Below are 18,115 nucleotides of genomic sequence, written 5' to 3'. Positions count from 1 at the left end.
CCCCCCCGCCCCCACAGGCGGCCTGAGCCCCTGGTGAAAGGCACTTGGCAGAGAGCGCGGCACCCAGCAGGGTGGCTGGGGAAGTGCCCGAGTGGGGACGCTCCGGGGGGGCCCGTGCGCCCGCCCCGCCAGCCCGCACCTGCTTGACGTTCCTGCGGTCGGCGGCGGTCTTGGCCATGACCATGCGGAAGGTGTAGAGGATGAGGCCCGGCAGCCGCAGCAGCTCCATGCCGGTGCCGATGAAGGCCGAGGCGATGACGTAGTTCACAAAGAAGGCGCCCTGGTCCGGCAGGAAGACGCACCTGGGGCCCCGGGCGGGGGGGTGGGGGGGGAGAGTCAGGCCAGCCGGGACCCGAGGCCCCTGGTGGGTGCGTGTGCAGCACCCACGTGTGCCAGGCGCTGTGCCAGGCGCTGGGAGGGAAACAAAGCCCCTGCCCCTGCCCTCAAGGAGCTCAAGGAGGCAACCAGTCGATGTGCTTCTCTCACATCGGTGTTTCTCTCTGTCCTTCCCTCTCTCTTCCACTCTCTTTCTAAAAAAAAAAAAAAAAAAAAAAATCAATGGGAAAATATCCTCAGGTGAAATTACAAAAAAACCCTAATAATAATCATTCACCCCTTCCATGGTGATGGAAAACAAAAGATAAAAAAGGAAATCGCAGCCAGCCTTCCCTATAAATATCTCTTTGGGAAAATCCACCGTGGGCCGATGAGCCTATTTCAGGACCTAAAGTCCAGCGCAGTCGGGGCTGAGGTCAGGTCCCAGCTCCATCTCCTAACTGGCTGGGTGGCCTTGGGCAAGTTATTCAACATCTCTGGGCCTCAGCCTCCTCATCTGTAAAATGGGGATAACGACACGCCCTACTGCTAGTGGCTGTGAAGGCGAAAGGAGACCAAGAATCCAGCACGGAGCGCAGCGCCTTCTTAAGTAATAAGTGTTACTGTTCAGTGGGTGTGGTGCGAGCTGAAAATGCTAACAAGGACCCACGTCAGACATGAGCTGGACTCCGTTCTCCTGGCAAAGATAACCCACAGTCCAGACAAGTCGTTCTGGCTGCCACGTTAATTATTACTCCCACTCCTGCCCCCTGGCTCCACGGAGGCCCAGCAGCTCCTCCTCCCCAGCGGCTCAGGTCTCGGTAAATACGTTTCAGAGACCGAATGAGGCTGTGACTAATTGAGTCCTGGCCTAAAAAAGAAATGAACCACATGTTTTGCACACGTGGCACAGAATGGGCCGGCTCCCCTGATGTGGCCGAAGGCTCTGTGCAGCCGCCTCCCCAGCAGGAACCTGGTCGGGGAGTGGGCAAGGCCCAGCCCTGGGGTCTCCGGGAGGAAGTGGTCTGTTCCGAAACGGGGACCACCCTCCCCGCAGCGCAGCCCGAGCCCCGGGGGACATTTACTCGGACCGTGGCTCCATCACCTCCGCGCGCCCGGCTGATACTCACTCCAACCGGATGGAGGTGTCCGGGGAAGACTTGTCAAAGAGCCAGCGGAAGAAAACGTCGAGGCTGAAAGACAAACGGATCCCGTCAGAACCGACCCCCCACGCGCCATGTGACCACAACACAGACGTCCTTTCCCTCTTCTTCTAAAAACAGGCCTCATCTCCAGATCCACGTTCATCCTTTCAAATGCCGCTGGCTGCCGTGCGACACACCAGGGCCTACTGTAACAGATCCGTCCTTCCCGGAGAGGAACCACGCCAGGACCCGCCCCGCCCCCTAAGTGGACAGTTGTCGTGGTGATACATTTGTTTTCAAACGTAGAGAGGTCCAATCTCCAGGAGAATCAATGGGCAGCACAACTGCCCTCCAGGTGGGTGTGACAGGCTTAAATGTTGTCAGGGGTAGGTATGCATCCACTCCAAAACCATTTCCGGCCCGGCTGGTGTGGCTCAGTGGTTGAGCATCAGCCTATGAACCAGGAGATCATGGTTCGAGTCCCAGTCGGGGCACATGCCCGGGTTGCGGGCTCCATCCCCAGTAGGGGGCGTGCAGGAGGCAGCCCATCAATGATTCTCTCTCATCACTGATGTTTCTCTCTCTCTCTCCCTCGCCTTTCCTCTCTGAAATCAATAAAAAACACATTAACTGTATAAAGTGAGAAACAAGCATAATTATATATATATATATATATATATATATATTTTTTTTTAAAGGTTCCATTCTCCTGGGGACAGTACTCTCCAGCTATGACCCTGATTCTGAATTGAGAGCAGGAGGCAGCCACGCGTACCTGGTAAGGCCGAGGGAGGGCAGAATCAGCACCATGAAGATCAGGAATATGTAGACCTTGGTCATCATGATCCGGTTTTCCCCAGACCTGCAGGAAGTCAGAGGTGAGCATCCCAGCCCCGGGGTCCCAGGGGTCCCCAGGGAGCCGTGTGCCCGCTGCCCTAGGGCATGGGGGTCAGCGCCCAGCACTCACTTGGTCCAGTGAGACTCCAGCAGCGTGGAGTAGTAGACGATGGTGGGCAGCAGGGCGGAGAAGGACCACAGGAGGAGGGTGGGGAAGAACTGGCTGATGATTGGGTCCTGGAAAACAAGGCCCCCGGGGGGCGGGGGGGGGGAGGTTGAGACCACAGCCTACCAGGGATGGGGTTTAGTCCTCCTCGCCCCCCAGAACCAACGCTGTCCCTGGTACAGGGGAGCTAGTCCACTCTGTTGGCTGAATAGACAACAACCCCTTCTGTTTGTATTTAGAGTGAAGCCCAATTTCACATATAATTCAAGGACAAGATGATTAAAACCTGAAATGTACAAGAAACCACCCACGGTGCTGCCACCCGACCCAAGCAGCTCTTCTCCGCGTGCACCCGCGTCCCTGGCGCGTCGCTGTAGCCACTGCTCGCAGACAGTTTACATCTGCTCTCGTCACAAGCCCCCAGTGCCCGCCACCAAGTCTATGCAATTTTTTTTTTTTAAATTTGGGACTTTATCCACTGAGAAGTGGTTCTGTGTTTTTCAATATACTTTATTGATTTTTTACAGAGAGGAAGAGAGAGGGATAGAGAGTTAGAAACATCGATGAGAGCGAAACATCAATCAGCTGCCTCCTGCACACACCCTACTGGGGATGTGCCCGCAACCAAGGCACATGCCCTTGACGGGAATCGAACCTGGGACCTTTCAGTCCGCAGGCCGACGCTCTATCCACTGAGCCAAACTGGTTAGGGCTATGCAATTTTTAATGGGCGCTGAACGTGCTCTCAGACCAAATATACTTCATTCAACTCGAGTAACACCTACTGATGAATATGTAGATTGATTCCATATATGTAATTATATATGCACATACATTCATTATGAATACGTATGGAATACAGTTCTATATTATTATGTATATATTATATATTATATATATAATGAATATATGTACATAAAATGTCTAAATTACTAGAAGACATTGTACTCAATGTGGCCGTGTCTGCTTAGGGCTAAAAATGTAGGCATGATCATAGACATCAATTATTCCTCGATACAAAAAATTATTTATTTTAGACCTAACCGGTTTGGCTCAGTGGATAGAGCGTCGGCCTGCGGACTCAAGGGTCTCAGGTTCGATTCCGGTCAAGGGCATGTACCTTGGTTGCAGGCACATCCCCAGTGGGGGGTGTGCAGGAGGCAGCTGATCGATGTTTCTCTCTCATCGATGTTTCTAACTCTCTATCCCTCTCCCTTCTTCTCTGTAAAAAAATCCATAAAATATATTTTTAATAAAAAAAATTATTTATTTTAAAAATAGCACAGACATGAGCTGAGCGAATGACATCCTGGTTCGCCGTCCTCCACATCCCCTGCCCGCCCCCCGCACCCCCTCCCCACCGTGCCCTGTTGGCACCGAGCCCTCCAGGGATGGGCCTTGCAGACGGCCACTCACATTCAGCGCGTGGATGGGTTTGGTGACATTGAACTTGTCCATGGTGGAGAGGATGATGGAGGGTGTGGTCAGAAAAAACAGCACCACGAAGAGAACGAAGTTGATGCCCAGCCACTGCAGCCACCAGCGGGGGCCCTGGACAGACAGGTTCTTCCTGCGGGGGGAGGACACGGGCCCTGGCGGCTCACCTCCCAGGACCTGGCCACCAACCCCACCAACATGCCCCTGGCTCGGGGGGGTCAGAAAGCCCCAGTGAGTCAAGCCAAGAGCCTAGCCCAGTGGTGGGCACACTCATTAGTCAACAGAGCCAAATACCAACAGTACGACGATTGAAATCTCTTTTGAGAGCCAAATTTTTTTAACTTAAACTATATAGGTAGGTACATTGTTATTCACTTAATTAGGGTACTCCTAAGGCTTAGGAAGAGCCACACCCAAGGGGCCAAAGAGCCACATGGGGCTCACGAGCCGCAGTTTGCCGGCCACGGGACCAGCCTGAGGGCTCTGGCGTAGGGCTCATGCCGACCTGGGAGTACAGACGGGTTCTCTGCACTGACCTTCAGCCCCTGGAAGGTCAAATTTTGGGGCCTGATGAGCTCCGAGGAGCTACAAGTTATTCTCCGCTAACTATTGAACTCATAATATTTTAGCATCTAGAGCAGCCGTGGGCAAACTACGGCCCGCGGGCCGGATCCGGCCCGTTTGAAATAAATAAAACTATTGAAAAAAAAGACCGTACCCTTTTATGTAATGATGTTTACTTTGAATTTATATTAGTTCACACAAACACTCCATCCATGCTTTTGTTCCGGCCCTCCGGTCCAGTTTAAGAACCCACTGTGGCCCTCAAGTCAAAAAGTTTGCCCACGGCTGCTCTAGAGAGAGATACTATTACGAAAATTAATTTCAACTTTTTTGTTGTTGTTTTTTACTTTTAATGCGTCCCCAGGCTAACGAAGCAGGTGACCCTTGACCTCAGGCTGCACTGTCCGACACCGTGGCCACGAGACACGTGCGGCTCCTGAGCATCGGGATGCGGCCCTCGGGCCTGGGGCTCACCAGCAGATGTCCTCGGGGTAGGCGGCGAAGGTGACCGTCCACTGGGAGATGCCGAGCTCTCTGCTGCAGGACGAGGGCTGGGGCTCCCCTTTGCACCGCAGGCCCTGGCACTTGCAGGCGTTGAAGTCCTTCAGGATGCTGCGGGGGAGGCAGGCGTGCCAGGGCCCAGCACACGGGGCCGAGTCAGAACGGGAGCCCCGAGGAGCAGGACCCTGGCTTTGTTACTGTGGATCTATTATTATAACTAACGCTAGGAGAGCGACAGCACGCGTGGCCCGCTATGTGGAGGGTTTTGTTTAATCCTCAGCACAACCCTGCGAGCCGAGGATCGTTATTCCCATTTTACAGACAAGGAAACTGAGGCTCTCCGATCAGGTTCTACGCCCCATCTGTCCGGCTCCGGTTCCCATGCTGCTTGCACTGCCCCCCCCCACACACACACACACCCCGGCAAACCCCTCCCCCCGCCAGGATCCTCCTGCCAGTGGCTTCACCCTTCAAGACTCTCGCTTACTTCCCAGACCCCAGAGTCACTATCAGAACACATACACGAGACGGGCTCCCGTTCTGATCCAAGGTTTCCCTCCCTCGGACCCCCCTTCCCCCTCACCAGCTCCTCCTCTTTCCCCCTCTGTCTCCCATAAAGTGCCCATCTCTTGACCCCACCCCACCCCCCTGCGCTGGCGGGCGGAAGTCCTTCGTGCAAACCCCCTCCCCAGGGTCAGGCTGCCTGCAGCAGTGAGCGCCCCGAGTGCCCATTTGTAGGAAGACGGGGAGCCCTGCACAGAAGCAGGATGTGGGGTGCAGAGGGGCTCTCTGAAGGAGGGTGGCGTCCATCAGGATGCCGGGACACAGAGCTGATGGGCCCCTGGGGCAGCTGGTGCGAGCCCCGCCGCCGGGCAAGGCCCCATCCCCCGGAGCGGGTCTCAGCTAGAGTCACCTGAGCCCCGCTGTCCCCCACACACGGGCTGGGCTCCCCAAGGGGTAAGCGTGGTGGCGCCTCCCCAGCCAGACGCGGGAGGCAGAGGGACACGCCACCGGCTGCCCCCAGCGACGTGAGTCGGCGGTATCGTCCTCCCCAGGAGGGCCAGCGGGGCATCGGGACAGGGCGCAGAGCCCGCCCGGGAGGCCGGGACACTCACTAGATGGCCATGGACTTCTCCTGGAAGGTGACGAAGGCCATGCCCAGGGGCTGGAACTGGACCCTGGACTCCTCCTCCGTGATCCTCTCCATCAGCCGGTCCTTCATGCCCGTGTAGTAAGCGATGGCGTCCTCCTGCCAGAGGGCACGTCCCTGTGATGCCGTGGCCCCGGGCGGGTGGCGGGGACCCCAGCGCCCGGCCCGGGGGGAGGGGGGGGGCTCACCCGCTCACAGCCCTGCACTTCGAAGCAGCAGAACTGGCCGCAGGGCTTGGGGTTGACGAGGGCCCGCTGGCCCGTCTTCACCTGCAGGTTGGTGTAGTAAGTCAGGCTCTTCTCCGTCTTCTTCCTGCAGGCGGAGGGGGGGGGGACGTCAGACCCTCAATCCCCCCACACACGCCCACTTCCCCCCCCACATGCACGCTTCCCCCACACGCATGCACGCTTCCCCACACACACATGCACACTTCCCCCACACGCATGCATGCTTCCCCACACAAACATGCACGCTTCCCCCACACGCATGCACGCTTCCCCACACACACACGCCCATTTCCCCCCCCACATGCACGCTTCCCCACACACACATGCACGCTTCCCCCACACGCATGCATGCTTCCCCACACAAACATGCACGCTTCCCCCACACGCATGCACGCTTCCCCACACACACACGCCCACTTCCCCCCCCACATGCACGCTTCCCCACACACACATGCACGCTTCCCCCACACGCATGCACGCTTCCCCACACACACATGCACGCTTCCCCACACACGCATGCACGCTTCCCCCACACGCATGCACGCTTCCCCCACACACGCATGCACACTTCCCCCACACATGCACGCTTTCCCACACACACACACACTTCCCCCCACGCATGCACGCTTCCCCCCCCACATGCACGCTTCCCCTACACGCATGCACACTTCCCCCACGTGTGCACACTTCCCCCACACATGCACGCTTCCCCACACACATGCACGCTTCTCCCCACACATGCACGCTTCCCCCCACACGCATGCACGCCTCCCCTACACGCATGCACGCTTCCCCGCACACACATGCATGCTTCCCCTACACGCATGCACACTTCCCCCACGCATGCACGCTTCCCCCCCACACGCATGCACACTTCCCCCACACATGCACGCTTCCCCACACACATGCACACTTCCCCCACGCATGCACGCTTCCCCCCCACACGCATGCACACTTCCCCCACACATGCACGCTTCCCCACACACATGCACACTTCCCCCACGCATGCACGCTTCCCACACACACGCATGCACACTTCCCCCCCACGCATGCACGCTTCCCCCCCACGCATGCACGCTTCCCCACACACACACACACACACGCATGCACGCTTCACACAGACACACACACGCCCACTTCCCCCCCACACACACACGCATGCACGCTTCACAGACACACACACGCCCACTTCCCCCCCACACACATGCACGCTTCCCACACACACACACACACATGCACGCTTCCCCCCCACACACACACGTGCACACTTCCCCACACACACACACACACGCATGCACACTTCCCACACACACACACACACATGCACGCTTCCCCCACACACACACACACACGCACACACGTACCTCTCCCTGCACAGGTGGATCAGCTTGGCCACGTTGTAGCACAGCTGGACCTCCACCACCTCGCACGTGGGGTACGCGTCCCTGTGCCCAGGGCGGGCGGAGGAAAGGGTGGCGTTGGAAAAGGCACCCCCAGGCCGGCGGGACCCCCCCCCCATCTCCAAGGGCCGCAGAGCCATCGCGCTGCCCACTCCCGGGCCAGAAAGGCCTTTGGCTTCCTCTTTCAGCACCAGCACAGCCAGCGCAGGGCAGCCCTCGATGCCCGTGCGGCCGGTCTCGGCTCTCCCCCAGCCCCAGAGGAAGACATGAGGCGCCCCCCCCCCGGGACGGCGGGGTCCCACCGGGAAGGGCTCGCTGCCCTCGCCCGGCCTGCTCACCGGAAGTGGCTCTCCACGGCGTCCTTCGTGGCGTGTCTGGGGAGTCCTGTGACGAACAGGGTCCGCCTCACCTGCCGGAGAGACGCGCGGAGGGCAGTCACAGGACGGGCCGGGCAGGGCCTGGGCGCTCCTCCGGGCCTGGCAGAGCCCGGAAAGGGCGCCGTCCTCCCGCGACACAGAGCGTTTCCCGGGCAACGCCACGCGCTCCTTGGCGTGACCGGGGACCGAGAAAGACCCGGAGGGGGGGCGGGACTCACAGCGGATCACAGGAGGGCCGGGCCCGCAACTCCATCACCGAAACAGAACCGTGTTCAGAATCGTAACTACAAGTTCGCAGCCCACAAATCCAAGGGCTAGTTGGCCCCTAAACCCCACACCCTGAAACAATCTATTCAGAAGACAAGTTGTTAAAGGGAACACCAGGTTGAAGGCTAGCTGTATGAGAGGCAACCAATCGGTGTTTCTCACATTCTTTCTGTTTCTCTCTCCCTCTAAAAAAAAATAAAATCAATAAACGCCCTAGCCGAATTGGCTCAGTGGTAGAGCATCTGCCCAGGGACTGAAGGGTCCCAGGTTCGGTTCTGGTCAAGGGCGCATGCCCAGGTTGCAGGCTCGATCCCCAGCCCTGGACGGGACACGCGCAGGAGGCAACCAACCGATGCATCTCTCTCACACTGATGTCTCTCTCTCCTTCTCTCTCTCTCTCTCTCTCTCTCTCTCTCCCGCCCCCCTTCCACTCTCTAAAAATCCACGGAAAATCAGGTGAAGAGTAACAGCAACAATAATAAATCAATAAGCATATCCTCAGGTGATGATTAAAAAAAAAAAGACAATGCCAACTTTGAGTTCAAACCTGCAAGCCATGCTCCAGAGGACCCTCCGGACGCTCCCTGCTGTCATGCCAGGGGATCGAGTGGAGGGGGGCATTCCTCTCCGCCCCCCTCCCCAGGCTGCACCCCACCCCCGCCCCCAGCCTCACTCACCAGGCTCTCATCTTTGTACTTGATGGACTGGGTGTGGTGCCGCATGAAACCCAGGGTGAGGAACAGGTAGATGACGGCAAAGACGGTGTGCAGCCAGAGCAGGTCGTTGCTGCGGGGACACCGCCTGCGATCAGCGGGGGGACCCCAGCCCAGGCGGGGGCGCAAGGGCTGGGCTGGGCTGCCTTATGGCCCTGAGCTGAGGGACAGCGACTTCATCACACGAGCGGGGGCGGCCAGCCCCCCTTAGAGAGAGCCCCTCCCTGGCAAATGAGTCCTCCTGGTTTCCTACAGCCCCTCAAAACAGCAGCTGCTAATGGGGTGCCCGTGCCCAGAGCCCAGCCACACGCTGGCTGCAAGGGGGCTTCGGGGCCTCAGTCCGCCCATGTGGGGCCCCCTCTCGCTGACGCTGGGCTCCAGAATCCGCCCTCTCCTTGGCCTCGCCCATCGGCACCCTCAGACCCGTCCCCCCACACTCACTCGGTCTGGAGGTTTGCTATCGTCGTCCTCCCGAAACTGTACGCGTCCTTCTCTGCAGAGAAGCACAGGGACTTAGTGCCCGGGCCGCCCCGGGTGCGGGAGGCGCACCGCCAGCCACGGGGAGTGCGACTCGGAGGAAGGGGCCGGGGAACAGACGCCCTCCACTCTTCCCAGAGTCGCCCAGGCAAGGCCCTGCTTTAGCCCCAGATGCCCCCCCTCCCCCCGGCAACTTCTCACCCCGTCACGGGGGTCAAGTCACAACCTGCCTTCGTCTGGCTTTGAGATTTTGGTGGCATTTCTCGGGAAATCAGGACCGACCCTTAGCTGTTCCCAGAAGCAGGGCTGGGAATCCCGGGGTGTAAGGAGTGGGGTTGTGATGGCATTTGGGGAGCGAGCTTCCGGCGGACGCTTGGAAATAGAATTCCGGGCTCGGATTCTGACTCTGAGTAGGGCTGGGAGATGTCAAACACCCTTGGGAGCCCCCCGATTCTGTAAATCTTGGGGTGTTTTTCCCCCTCTTCCTACTTGGAACCAGAAGTGGATATTAGGCTTGGGGTGGATTCTTCTCTGGATTTTTAATCAGATGGAAAAGTCAGAAAGCCACCCTGGGACCTTCTCACATCTGAGCGAGAGCATGACCCCCCCCCCCCCGCAGTGAGCCCCTTTCCTGAGGCCTACAGCTCCCCCTGGGCCCCACACAGATGAAGACAACAGCCCCGCTGGCGTGGCTCAGGGGTCAAGCGTCGACCTAGGAACCAGGAGGTCATGGTTGGTTCAATCCCCAATCAGGGCACATGCCCGGGTTGCGGGCTCGATCCCCAGTGCGGGGAGTGCAGGAGGCAGCCGATCCATGATTCTCTCTCATTGATGTCTCTCTCACTCTCCCTCTCCCTTCCTCTCTGACATCAATAAAAATATATTATAAAAAGAGAGAGAGAATAGTTACCCAGCAAGTTTCCCGAGAGGTTGACGGGCAGGATGACGCACAGGGACGAGAAGCTGACCACCGCCAGCAGGAAGATGATGTGTCTCTGGAAGGACAGGTAATGGATGGCGTCCTCCCCGCACCATTCCAGGATCTGGTCGTCGCTGGTCAAGACACAGGCATGGGATCCCGGTGAGCAGCAGCCCCAGACCGGCCCTCGGGGCCTTGCACGGAGGGTCTCCTGTAACCCCTCCTGGCCACCCCTCGAGGGAGCTTCTAATTTCATCTCCATGTCTTAGCACAGCAGGAAACAGAGGCATAGAAAAGCAGCATAGCCCAGTGATGGCGAACCTATGACACGCGCGTCAGAGGTGACACGCGAACTCATTTTTTTGGTTGGTTTTTCTTTGTTAAATGGCATTTAAATAGATGAAATAAAAATATCAAAAATATAAATCTTTTTTATACTACGGTTGCAAATATCAAAAAATTTCTATATGTGACACAGCACCAGAATGAAGTTAGGGTTTTTCAAAATGCTGACACGCCGAGCTCAAAAGGTTCGCCATCACTGCCCTAGCCCGTTTGACTCAGCGGATAGAGCGTCGCCTGCGGACGGAAGGGTCCCAGGTTCAGTTCCGGTCAGGGGCCCATGCCTGGGTTGCGGGCTCCATCCTCAGTAGGGGGCGTGCAGGAGGCAACCGATCAATGATTCTCTCTCATCATGGACGTTTCTATCCCTCAAACTCCACCAGTTATACACCACATATTAATTCATTTGAATTACCCAGAGCAGGTGTCGTCCTCGGCACCTTATAGTTGGGGAAACTTAGGCCCAGAGAAAGGGACTTACCCACTGTCCTGAAACTACCATATTCCATCAATTCTACGCTGTCCTTCTCCTATTTCAATGAGCATAGCTGACCACGGCTTACTGGGCAGCGTTTCCTCATTCTGAGTGCTGCCTCAGATAATGTGCATCTTACAACAACCTATGGCCACCGTGGCACCCAGACTCACAGCCCGGCTCCGTCCACCGCACTGGAGGTGACTGGCCAGCCCAGAGCACCCGGCGCCTCTTTTAGGATTTCTCGCCACAGGCTCCAAGTTTTGAAAAAAAATGAACGCTTTTAACCCAATGAGCTGACTATACCGAGCGATGACTATTTCTCCACTTTTCACCAGTTTAAAGACACGTAGCACTGTCTAGAGGAGCTTCCACTCAACTAGATCCACGTTAAATACTGAGGAGATAGGATTCCTGCCTGATGCACAGCAGCAGCTTTAATTGGCTGGTGGAGGAACTGCCTGGGACTCCTTTGTCCTCAGCCCCCACGTACGGCTTTGAACCTGAACTGAAGGAAGTACCTAAGAGGCCCTATCTCAAGGGCAGGCCTCTGGGCCCTTTCCTCCTGATTGGCCAAACACTCAAACACACACACACACACACGCACGCACTCACGCACGCATACGCACACGCACACGCACACAAGCACACGCCATACTCACTTCAGACGGAAGATCGCAGTAAGCCAGGGGCAGCATCCCTGGAAACAAAGAGATCGGGAATTAGCTTCGAGCGTGTCTGTCTTTGGGAGCAGATACAACCATCGTCATTGACATTAATGATGAGCTAACCTTCTTCTGTATAAAAACAGCACTTTTGCCCCAAATTCAGCAAGCTACCCCTTGTCCCGAACGTGACAGAGTCCGCATGCTCCCAACCGTTCCCAATATGCACTACAGGCTTGGAATTCATTCTGTCTTCCTTTCTTTCTTTTTTACAAATGATTTCAGAGAGGAAGGGGGAGGGAGAAAGAGAGATAGAAACATCAGTGATGAGAGAGAATCATTGATCGGCTGCCTCCTGCACGCCCCACACTGGGGATCGAGCCCGCAACCCGGGCACATACCCCCTGACTGGAATCGAACCCAGAACCTTTCAGTTCACAGGCCGATGCTCTATTCGCTGAGCCAAGCCAGCTAGGGTGCAAGCTTGGAATTCTTGCAAAACCCTCTCAAATTTGACAATCTGTGGGATTACACATGTTCCGGGGTCAAATCATGAAACTTGAGTGAACAGCTGGTGAAACCTCAGGCCCGCTCTGGAGAAACTGCTGTGGGTTTCTGTTTGTTTCCAAACGACCGAGTGAGACATGGGACAAGAGCTTGGAGTGGGATCTAGAGAAGGAACAGGTGTCTGCAGCTTGGATCGTCCACGGACACTCCCTGAAGCAGACGGTCGCCCAGCGTGACCTGTCTTTGTTTGAAGACAAATATTTGTTCCTCATTCACTTGACAATTACTAAACAGCTCCTACTGGGTGTCAGGTGACAGGGCACAGCGCTGGGTAACACACAGCTCCTGCTCACATTTGGCCCAGAGACTAGCAGGCAAGTCAACAATTAGCTGGCCCTGGCCGACGTGGCTCAGTTGGATGAGCGTCATCCTGCGCACTGGTAGGTTGCGGGTTCGATTCCCAGTCAGGGCACCTGCCTGGATTGCGGGCCCAATCCCCGGTCAGGTGCATACGAGAGGCACCTGATCTCACATCAATGTTTCTCTTTCTCTCTCTCTCTCTAAAAATTAATAAAAACACATTTCTTAAAAAAGAAATAATAGCCCTGACCGGTTTGGCTCAGTGGATAGAGCCTGCGGACTGAAGGATCCCAGGTTCGATTCCGGTCAAGGGCATGTACCTTGGTTGCAGGCACATTCCCAGTAGGGGGTGTGCAGGAGGCAGCAGATCGATGTTTCTAACTCTCTATCCCTCTCCCTTCCTCTCTGTGCAAAATCAATAAAATAAATTTCAAAAAATAAAATTTTTTTTTTAAAAAAGAAAGCATAATGATAATGGACTGTCACACAAAGCCGCAAGTATGCTACAGAGACGCGTGCTAGGACCCCACGGGGATTCCGTAGCCCTCTGCCTGAGAGGCAACCAAATCTCACGATCCCGGGTCACCCGGCTGCACCTCCCCCGTGCTCTGTTCCAAGTCCAGGCGACGTCAGTGCAGAGAAGAGCTCTGACCCACACCCGCCACCGGGACAGGAGCACGGCCGCCCTCTCCCCGCTGGTTCATCGCCGCCGGCCTCCCCTGCCCACCAGGCGCCCCCGCCGGCCACAGCCACCGCTGCCCCCGAGATACCAACCAGATCACTCTCAAAATCCTGAGGCCCTTGGGAGGAAGACGACGACGACCTCTGGAACCTGGACTCGCTGGAAGCACAAATGGAAAAAAATTCAAATACTTCTTTTTAAAAACCTAAAAACGCATCCCCAGAATCTTGCTGCCTCATGGAGCTCAGGACCAAAGCTACTAGCCCTCAACGGCTGGGGCGAAGCGTAACTCGCCCTGTGAGACACACAGACACGGCGAGAGCCACTCCGAGGTGTGCCCGACAGAAAACTGCCGGGCGGGGCTGTAACGCGGGGTCAGGACACCCCTGGCCTCAGCAGGAGGGCTGGTTTACCTAAAGTGACTTCAAAACGGGGCCTGTTTGCAAGGTGTTTCCCACAGAGCAGACAACACTTGGCATAAGCACTGAATTTTATCATCAACTCTAAGACGCCACTGGTGTCAGGGGCATAATTATTATGAACCACGAAGAATGAAAAAATGCTACCGATTAAACTGTAACTAGCAATGATAGCAAGCTGCCTTCCGACTTCAGAGACAAGAAAAGGCCAAAATGTGCATTTTTAAAGTTGCTAAACTCTGGCATTTTAATATTTTTTTATTGATTTCTGAGAGGAAGGGGGAGAGAGAGAGAGAGAGAGAGTGGAAGGGAGAGAGAGAGAGAGATGGAAACATCAATGATGAGAGAGAATCATGCGTCGGCTGCCTCTTGCACATCCCCTGCTGGGGATTGAGCCTGCAACCAGGGCATGTGCCCTTGAGCAGAATCGAACCCGGGACCCTTCAGTCCACAGGCCGGCGCTCTATCCACTGAGCCAAACCGGCTAGGGCTGAACTCCGGCATGTTATATCGTGGGATTTTAATCAGATCCCTTCTTCTGAGTAACCTGCAAGAACACCCGTGCGCTATTTGGATTTTTGCTTCTGTTTCCCTAGTCCTCGCTCCGCCCTCCCACTCCGAATGGCCTAAGACACAGTGGAACTTCACTTGGAACTCTCTCATTGGGCCTTCACGGTAAGCCTTCAGGGAACAGAGCGCAGGAGAAAAGCCCCCCAAAAAGTTTAGAGACTTGACCAAGATCACACAGCCGGGGGGGCTGGCCAGGCCCCCTGATTTCCAAGTGCTCCACCGTACTGTGGCGTTCAGCCCCTCCTCGGGGTGAATGTCCCCCAAAGCATCAGATATCCCAAGAGGCTCCCCCAAAAGTCTCAGGCTCTGACACAGCTGAAACCAGGGCCCCCCCCTCACCCCAACACTAACACCCTGACTGAGGCTTTTGCAAACGCCAGAGACTGTGGAGAAGGAAATGCATTTACACACACACCCCGCGCCCCTCCCACATTTCCCCATGGGGCAGCCTGGGGAGCGAGCGCGGAGGGTCTGCCTGGTGATGGCAGGGCAGGTGCTGGGCGGGCAGCCTGGGCCAGCGTGTGCACCCCATTCACTTCCCACTGACACGAGGCCTGGGGTGGGTGGCAGCCAGCTGGCCCTGGAAGCGCCAGTGGTGCAGATGGAGAATTGAGTTGTGAGCTGAGAGCCTTCTGAGTCTGGATGGAAGCGGAAGGCCTGAGCCCGTGGTGCGGAGCAGGCTCACCCGGGGCGGCTGAGTTAGGGCCATCGGCCAGCGCGAAGCCAGGGGAGGTCAGGGACGTTCGTTCAGCCACGGCCCCACCGCCCCGAGCAGCCAGCCCCAGCCCTAAGCGAACTCGTTGCGGAAGATGCACTTGAAAATAGCCAAGGCGAGACAGAACGCCGGCGTCCTCCCCCTGCTGATTTTGAAGCCCTAATTATCTGAAGGAACTCCGTTTCCTCCGCAGCCCGGAGCCAGCGAGGCCGGTGGGCACAGCCGGGCCGGAGCCTGGAGGAGACCCGGGCATGTGGGCCTCGACTTTCTCACGAGGCTGACCTCGCGGGTCTGTGCCGCGGACCGGACAGACGGCGTCTGGGACCGGCCTGGCGGGCGGACACGGTGAACGTGATGTGATTCCAGCATCGTGGGTGGGTCCTGCCTGCTGGGCTTCCCACGCCCCCAGCCTATCCCAATGTCTGTCCGTCTGTCTGTCTCTCTCTCTCCCTCTCTCTCTCTCTCTCTGCCTGCTGGGGTTCCCATGCCCCCAGCCCATCCCAATGTCTGTCTCTCTCTCTCTCTCTGTCTCTCTCTCTCTCTCTGTCACACACACACACACACACACACACACACACACACACACTGACATTCTAAGTAACATGACTCTTTTACCTGCCCACTTCTGACACCAGGGCAATGCGTCCGTAATCCCAGAATCTTCTCCTTATGATGGAAAACACCAATATTAAAAACTAAAAGTAGAAAAAGAAAAAGAAAGCCAGTGAAAGCACATTGGATGGCTTGTCATGAGAAGAGACAGCTGTCTTAGGGGCCAAGCCCGCCTGCCTGGCGTCAGCGGGGCGCGAAGGTGACCCAAGCCCAGAGAGGGCACGGAGCTGCCCAGGGCCGCACAGCTCAAGGCTGTGATGCTGTGCTCGCTCACACACACACACACACACACACACACACACACACACACACACACCCCAGGTCTTGCCACTTGTTCCCAAGTCACGAAGGCTGTCCGCGCTGCCGCTGAGCTTGCCCGAGCGCCCTCCTAGCCCCGCACGCGGGCCTGTCCTTGGCTAAGAAGGCAGCATGGGCAGCCGCGACCTCCTGAGGACTGGGCTGGCTTGGCGGCTCCTGAGCAGGGAAGTCTGGCCCCACAGCAGCCTGGGGAGCCGCTTAACTTTCCTTCTTCACTTTACATAGAATTTCTTTCTCTTTTTTTTAAAAAAAATCTATTTTTATTGATTTCACAGCCGATCAATGATTCTCTCAATCCTCATTGGTGTTTCTATCCCTCTTTCCCTCTCCCTCTGAAATCAATAAAAAAAAATATATTTAAAAAAAAAGAATCAGTCCCATTTTACAGAGCAGCAGCCTGAGGCCCAGACAAGCGACGTAATGTACCCGAGGCCACAGAGCCCGTCAGTGGCAGCGCTGCTGGGATAGAAAGCCAGGTCTGGCTCCTCCCCTGAGGTCCCCGGAAGGCCCTGGGTGGGGTGTAAGTAAACAAGTGACAGGGGGAAGCAGGATTCACAAAGGTCTTACCAGGAAGCAGCTGACGTCGATGAGCAGGACGACGGGGATGCCGCCGAAGGGGACGCCCTGGAGCACGGTGCTGTTTTTGGCCGAGTTGTAGCAGTAGGAGTCGTTGGGGTGTTCCCTGATGCCCAGCCGGTCCCGGGTGGACGCCGCCTTGGACTGCCACAGGTCCAGGAATGGGGAGTCGGTCATGGTGCCCATCACCCCTGAAGAACGGGACCAGGCGGGCGGTCAGAGCTCAGACTCTCCCATCATTTCCCCGGCCAGCGCTGGCAGAGCCAGCGGCGGGTGTCTCCTGGCTGGGGTGGGGGGTGGGGGGCACAGGGAGCCAGCAGCAAGGGGCCGGGGCGAGGAGACACCAGACCCCGCGTGCCGGGCAGTCTACGGAAAATAGCTCCATTGTGCGAACAGTCCCAAGGGTCCGATGGAGGGGGGATGGCTCCTGCAAGACACAGCTGGTACCCTCCCGAGTGGGGGGCACAGGACGAAAGGGAAGGACAGGTGCTGCGTGTCTGCCTGCTTAGGGGGGCCCCCGGGCCTCCAGCCTCCAGGACTCCTGCTGGCAAGGTCATTCCTTCGCGGGGGAGCCCCTGGGAGCACCAGTGCAGGCCAGGAAGAAGGGGCCCCTAAGTATGCAACAGCTGCTGACCGTGGGAACCACGGGGGAGGGAGCCCCTGCTCCCACTGTTCATGGATGTCAGAGACGGGCCCATTCCCCACACTTGGAAACTGAAGCTCAGGGGCTTAACCACCTGCCCCAAGATCAAGGAGCCGGTCCTGGCAGACGCGGGTCTCAGACCCAGACTCCTGACTCACACGCTCCCGCTCCCGCCCCAGCAGGCAGACACCCAGCAGGCGGACAAGCTTGTTAGCTCAGTGAGAGATGAAAGGCCTGGGAAAGGGCGGACAGAGGCAGATGTGGGACCGGAGAAGAGAGGGGAGGGGGTGGTCCAGGGAGAGGATATAGAGAGAGTCTCAGGACTTCCACAGGGACCCCCGAGGCACCCACTGAGCCCTCCCTGCTCCGTCCTCTGACCCCTGCCCCCCTGAGGACCTTGGTCTCAGGGAAAGGCCTGACATGTCCAAAGCAAACATGGACAGCTCCGGGCGGGCGACTGGCCGCTCCCTCCCTGGCTGCTGGGAACCCTGGCGAAGCTCATGAAAAGCTCCAGTGTTTGTCCCTGAGCCCGGAGGCCCAGAGCTAGAGCCCGCGGCCTCCTTTCCAGGGACTGTGGCCGAGGAGCAGGGGACATGCTCAGCGCCACTTCCTCCAGCTCCCCCAAGCTGGTTAAACCAGATTCCCCAGGGCCTCTGCTAGGGCTGGTCTCTCCACCTGCCGCAGGGACCCCAAACACCCAACGCTGGTGGCTTGTGTGCTGGGTGGGGGTGATTTC

General features: G+C 57.2%; 1 protein-coding gene across 1 annotated transcript in view; it reads right to left on the bottom strand.

The window, feature by feature from the left end:
• The window catches only part of TMEM63A (transmembrane protein 63A), a 28,113-nt gene that overhangs the window by 9,525 nt on the left and 473 nt on the right, over nucleotides 1-18,115 (bottom strand). The window contains exons 2-18 of the mRNA XM_081114348.1: nucleotides 16,728-16,927; nucleotides 15,846-15,925; nucleotides 13,619-13,685; nucleotides 11,975-12,012; nucleotides 10,487-10,629; nucleotides 9,541-9,592; nucleotides 9,064-9,172; nucleotides 8,081-8,151; nucleotides 7,707-7,787; nucleotides 6,304-6,427; nucleotides 6,081-6,214; nucleotides 4,939-5,076; nucleotides 3,880-4,033; nucleotides 2,428-2,534; nucleotides 2,236-2,322; nucleotides 1,446-1,508; nucleotides 140-302 (exon numbers count right to left, since the gene is read on the bottom strand). Coding sequence (XP_080970474.1) covers nucleotides 140-302; nucleotides 1,446-1,508; nucleotides 2,236-2,322; nucleotides 2,428-2,534; nucleotides 3,880-4,033; nucleotides 4,939-5,076; nucleotides 6,081-6,214; nucleotides 6,304-6,427; nucleotides 7,707-7,787; nucleotides 8,081-8,151; nucleotides 9,064-9,172; nucleotides 9,541-9,592; nucleotides 10,487-10,629; nucleotides 11,975-12,012; nucleotides 13,619-13,685; nucleotides 15,846-15,925; nucleotides 16,728-16,922 — 1,806 coding nt within the window. The 5' untranslated portion in view covers nucleotides 16,923-16,927. The remainder of the gene's footprint in view (nucleotides 1-139; nucleotides 303-1,445; nucleotides 1,509-2,235; nucleotides 2,323-2,427; nucleotides 2,535-3,879; nucleotides 4,034-4,938; nucleotides 5,077-6,080; nucleotides 6,215-6,303; nucleotides 6,428-7,706; nucleotides 7,788-8,080; nucleotides 8,152-9,063; nucleotides 9,173-9,540; nucleotides 9,593-10,486; nucleotides 10,630-11,974; nucleotides 12,013-13,618; nucleotides 13,686-15,845; nucleotides 15,926-16,727; nucleotides 16,928-18,115) is intronic.

Source organism: Myotis nattereri (genome assembly GCF_964212035.1).
Source record: "Myotis nattereri genome assembly, chromosome: 20".
NCBI classification, from domain to species: Eukaryota; Metazoa; Chordata; class Mammalia; order Chiroptera; family Vespertilionidae; genus Myotis; species Myotis nattereri.
This window is presented reverse-complemented; position numbering and strand designations above follow the sequence as displayed.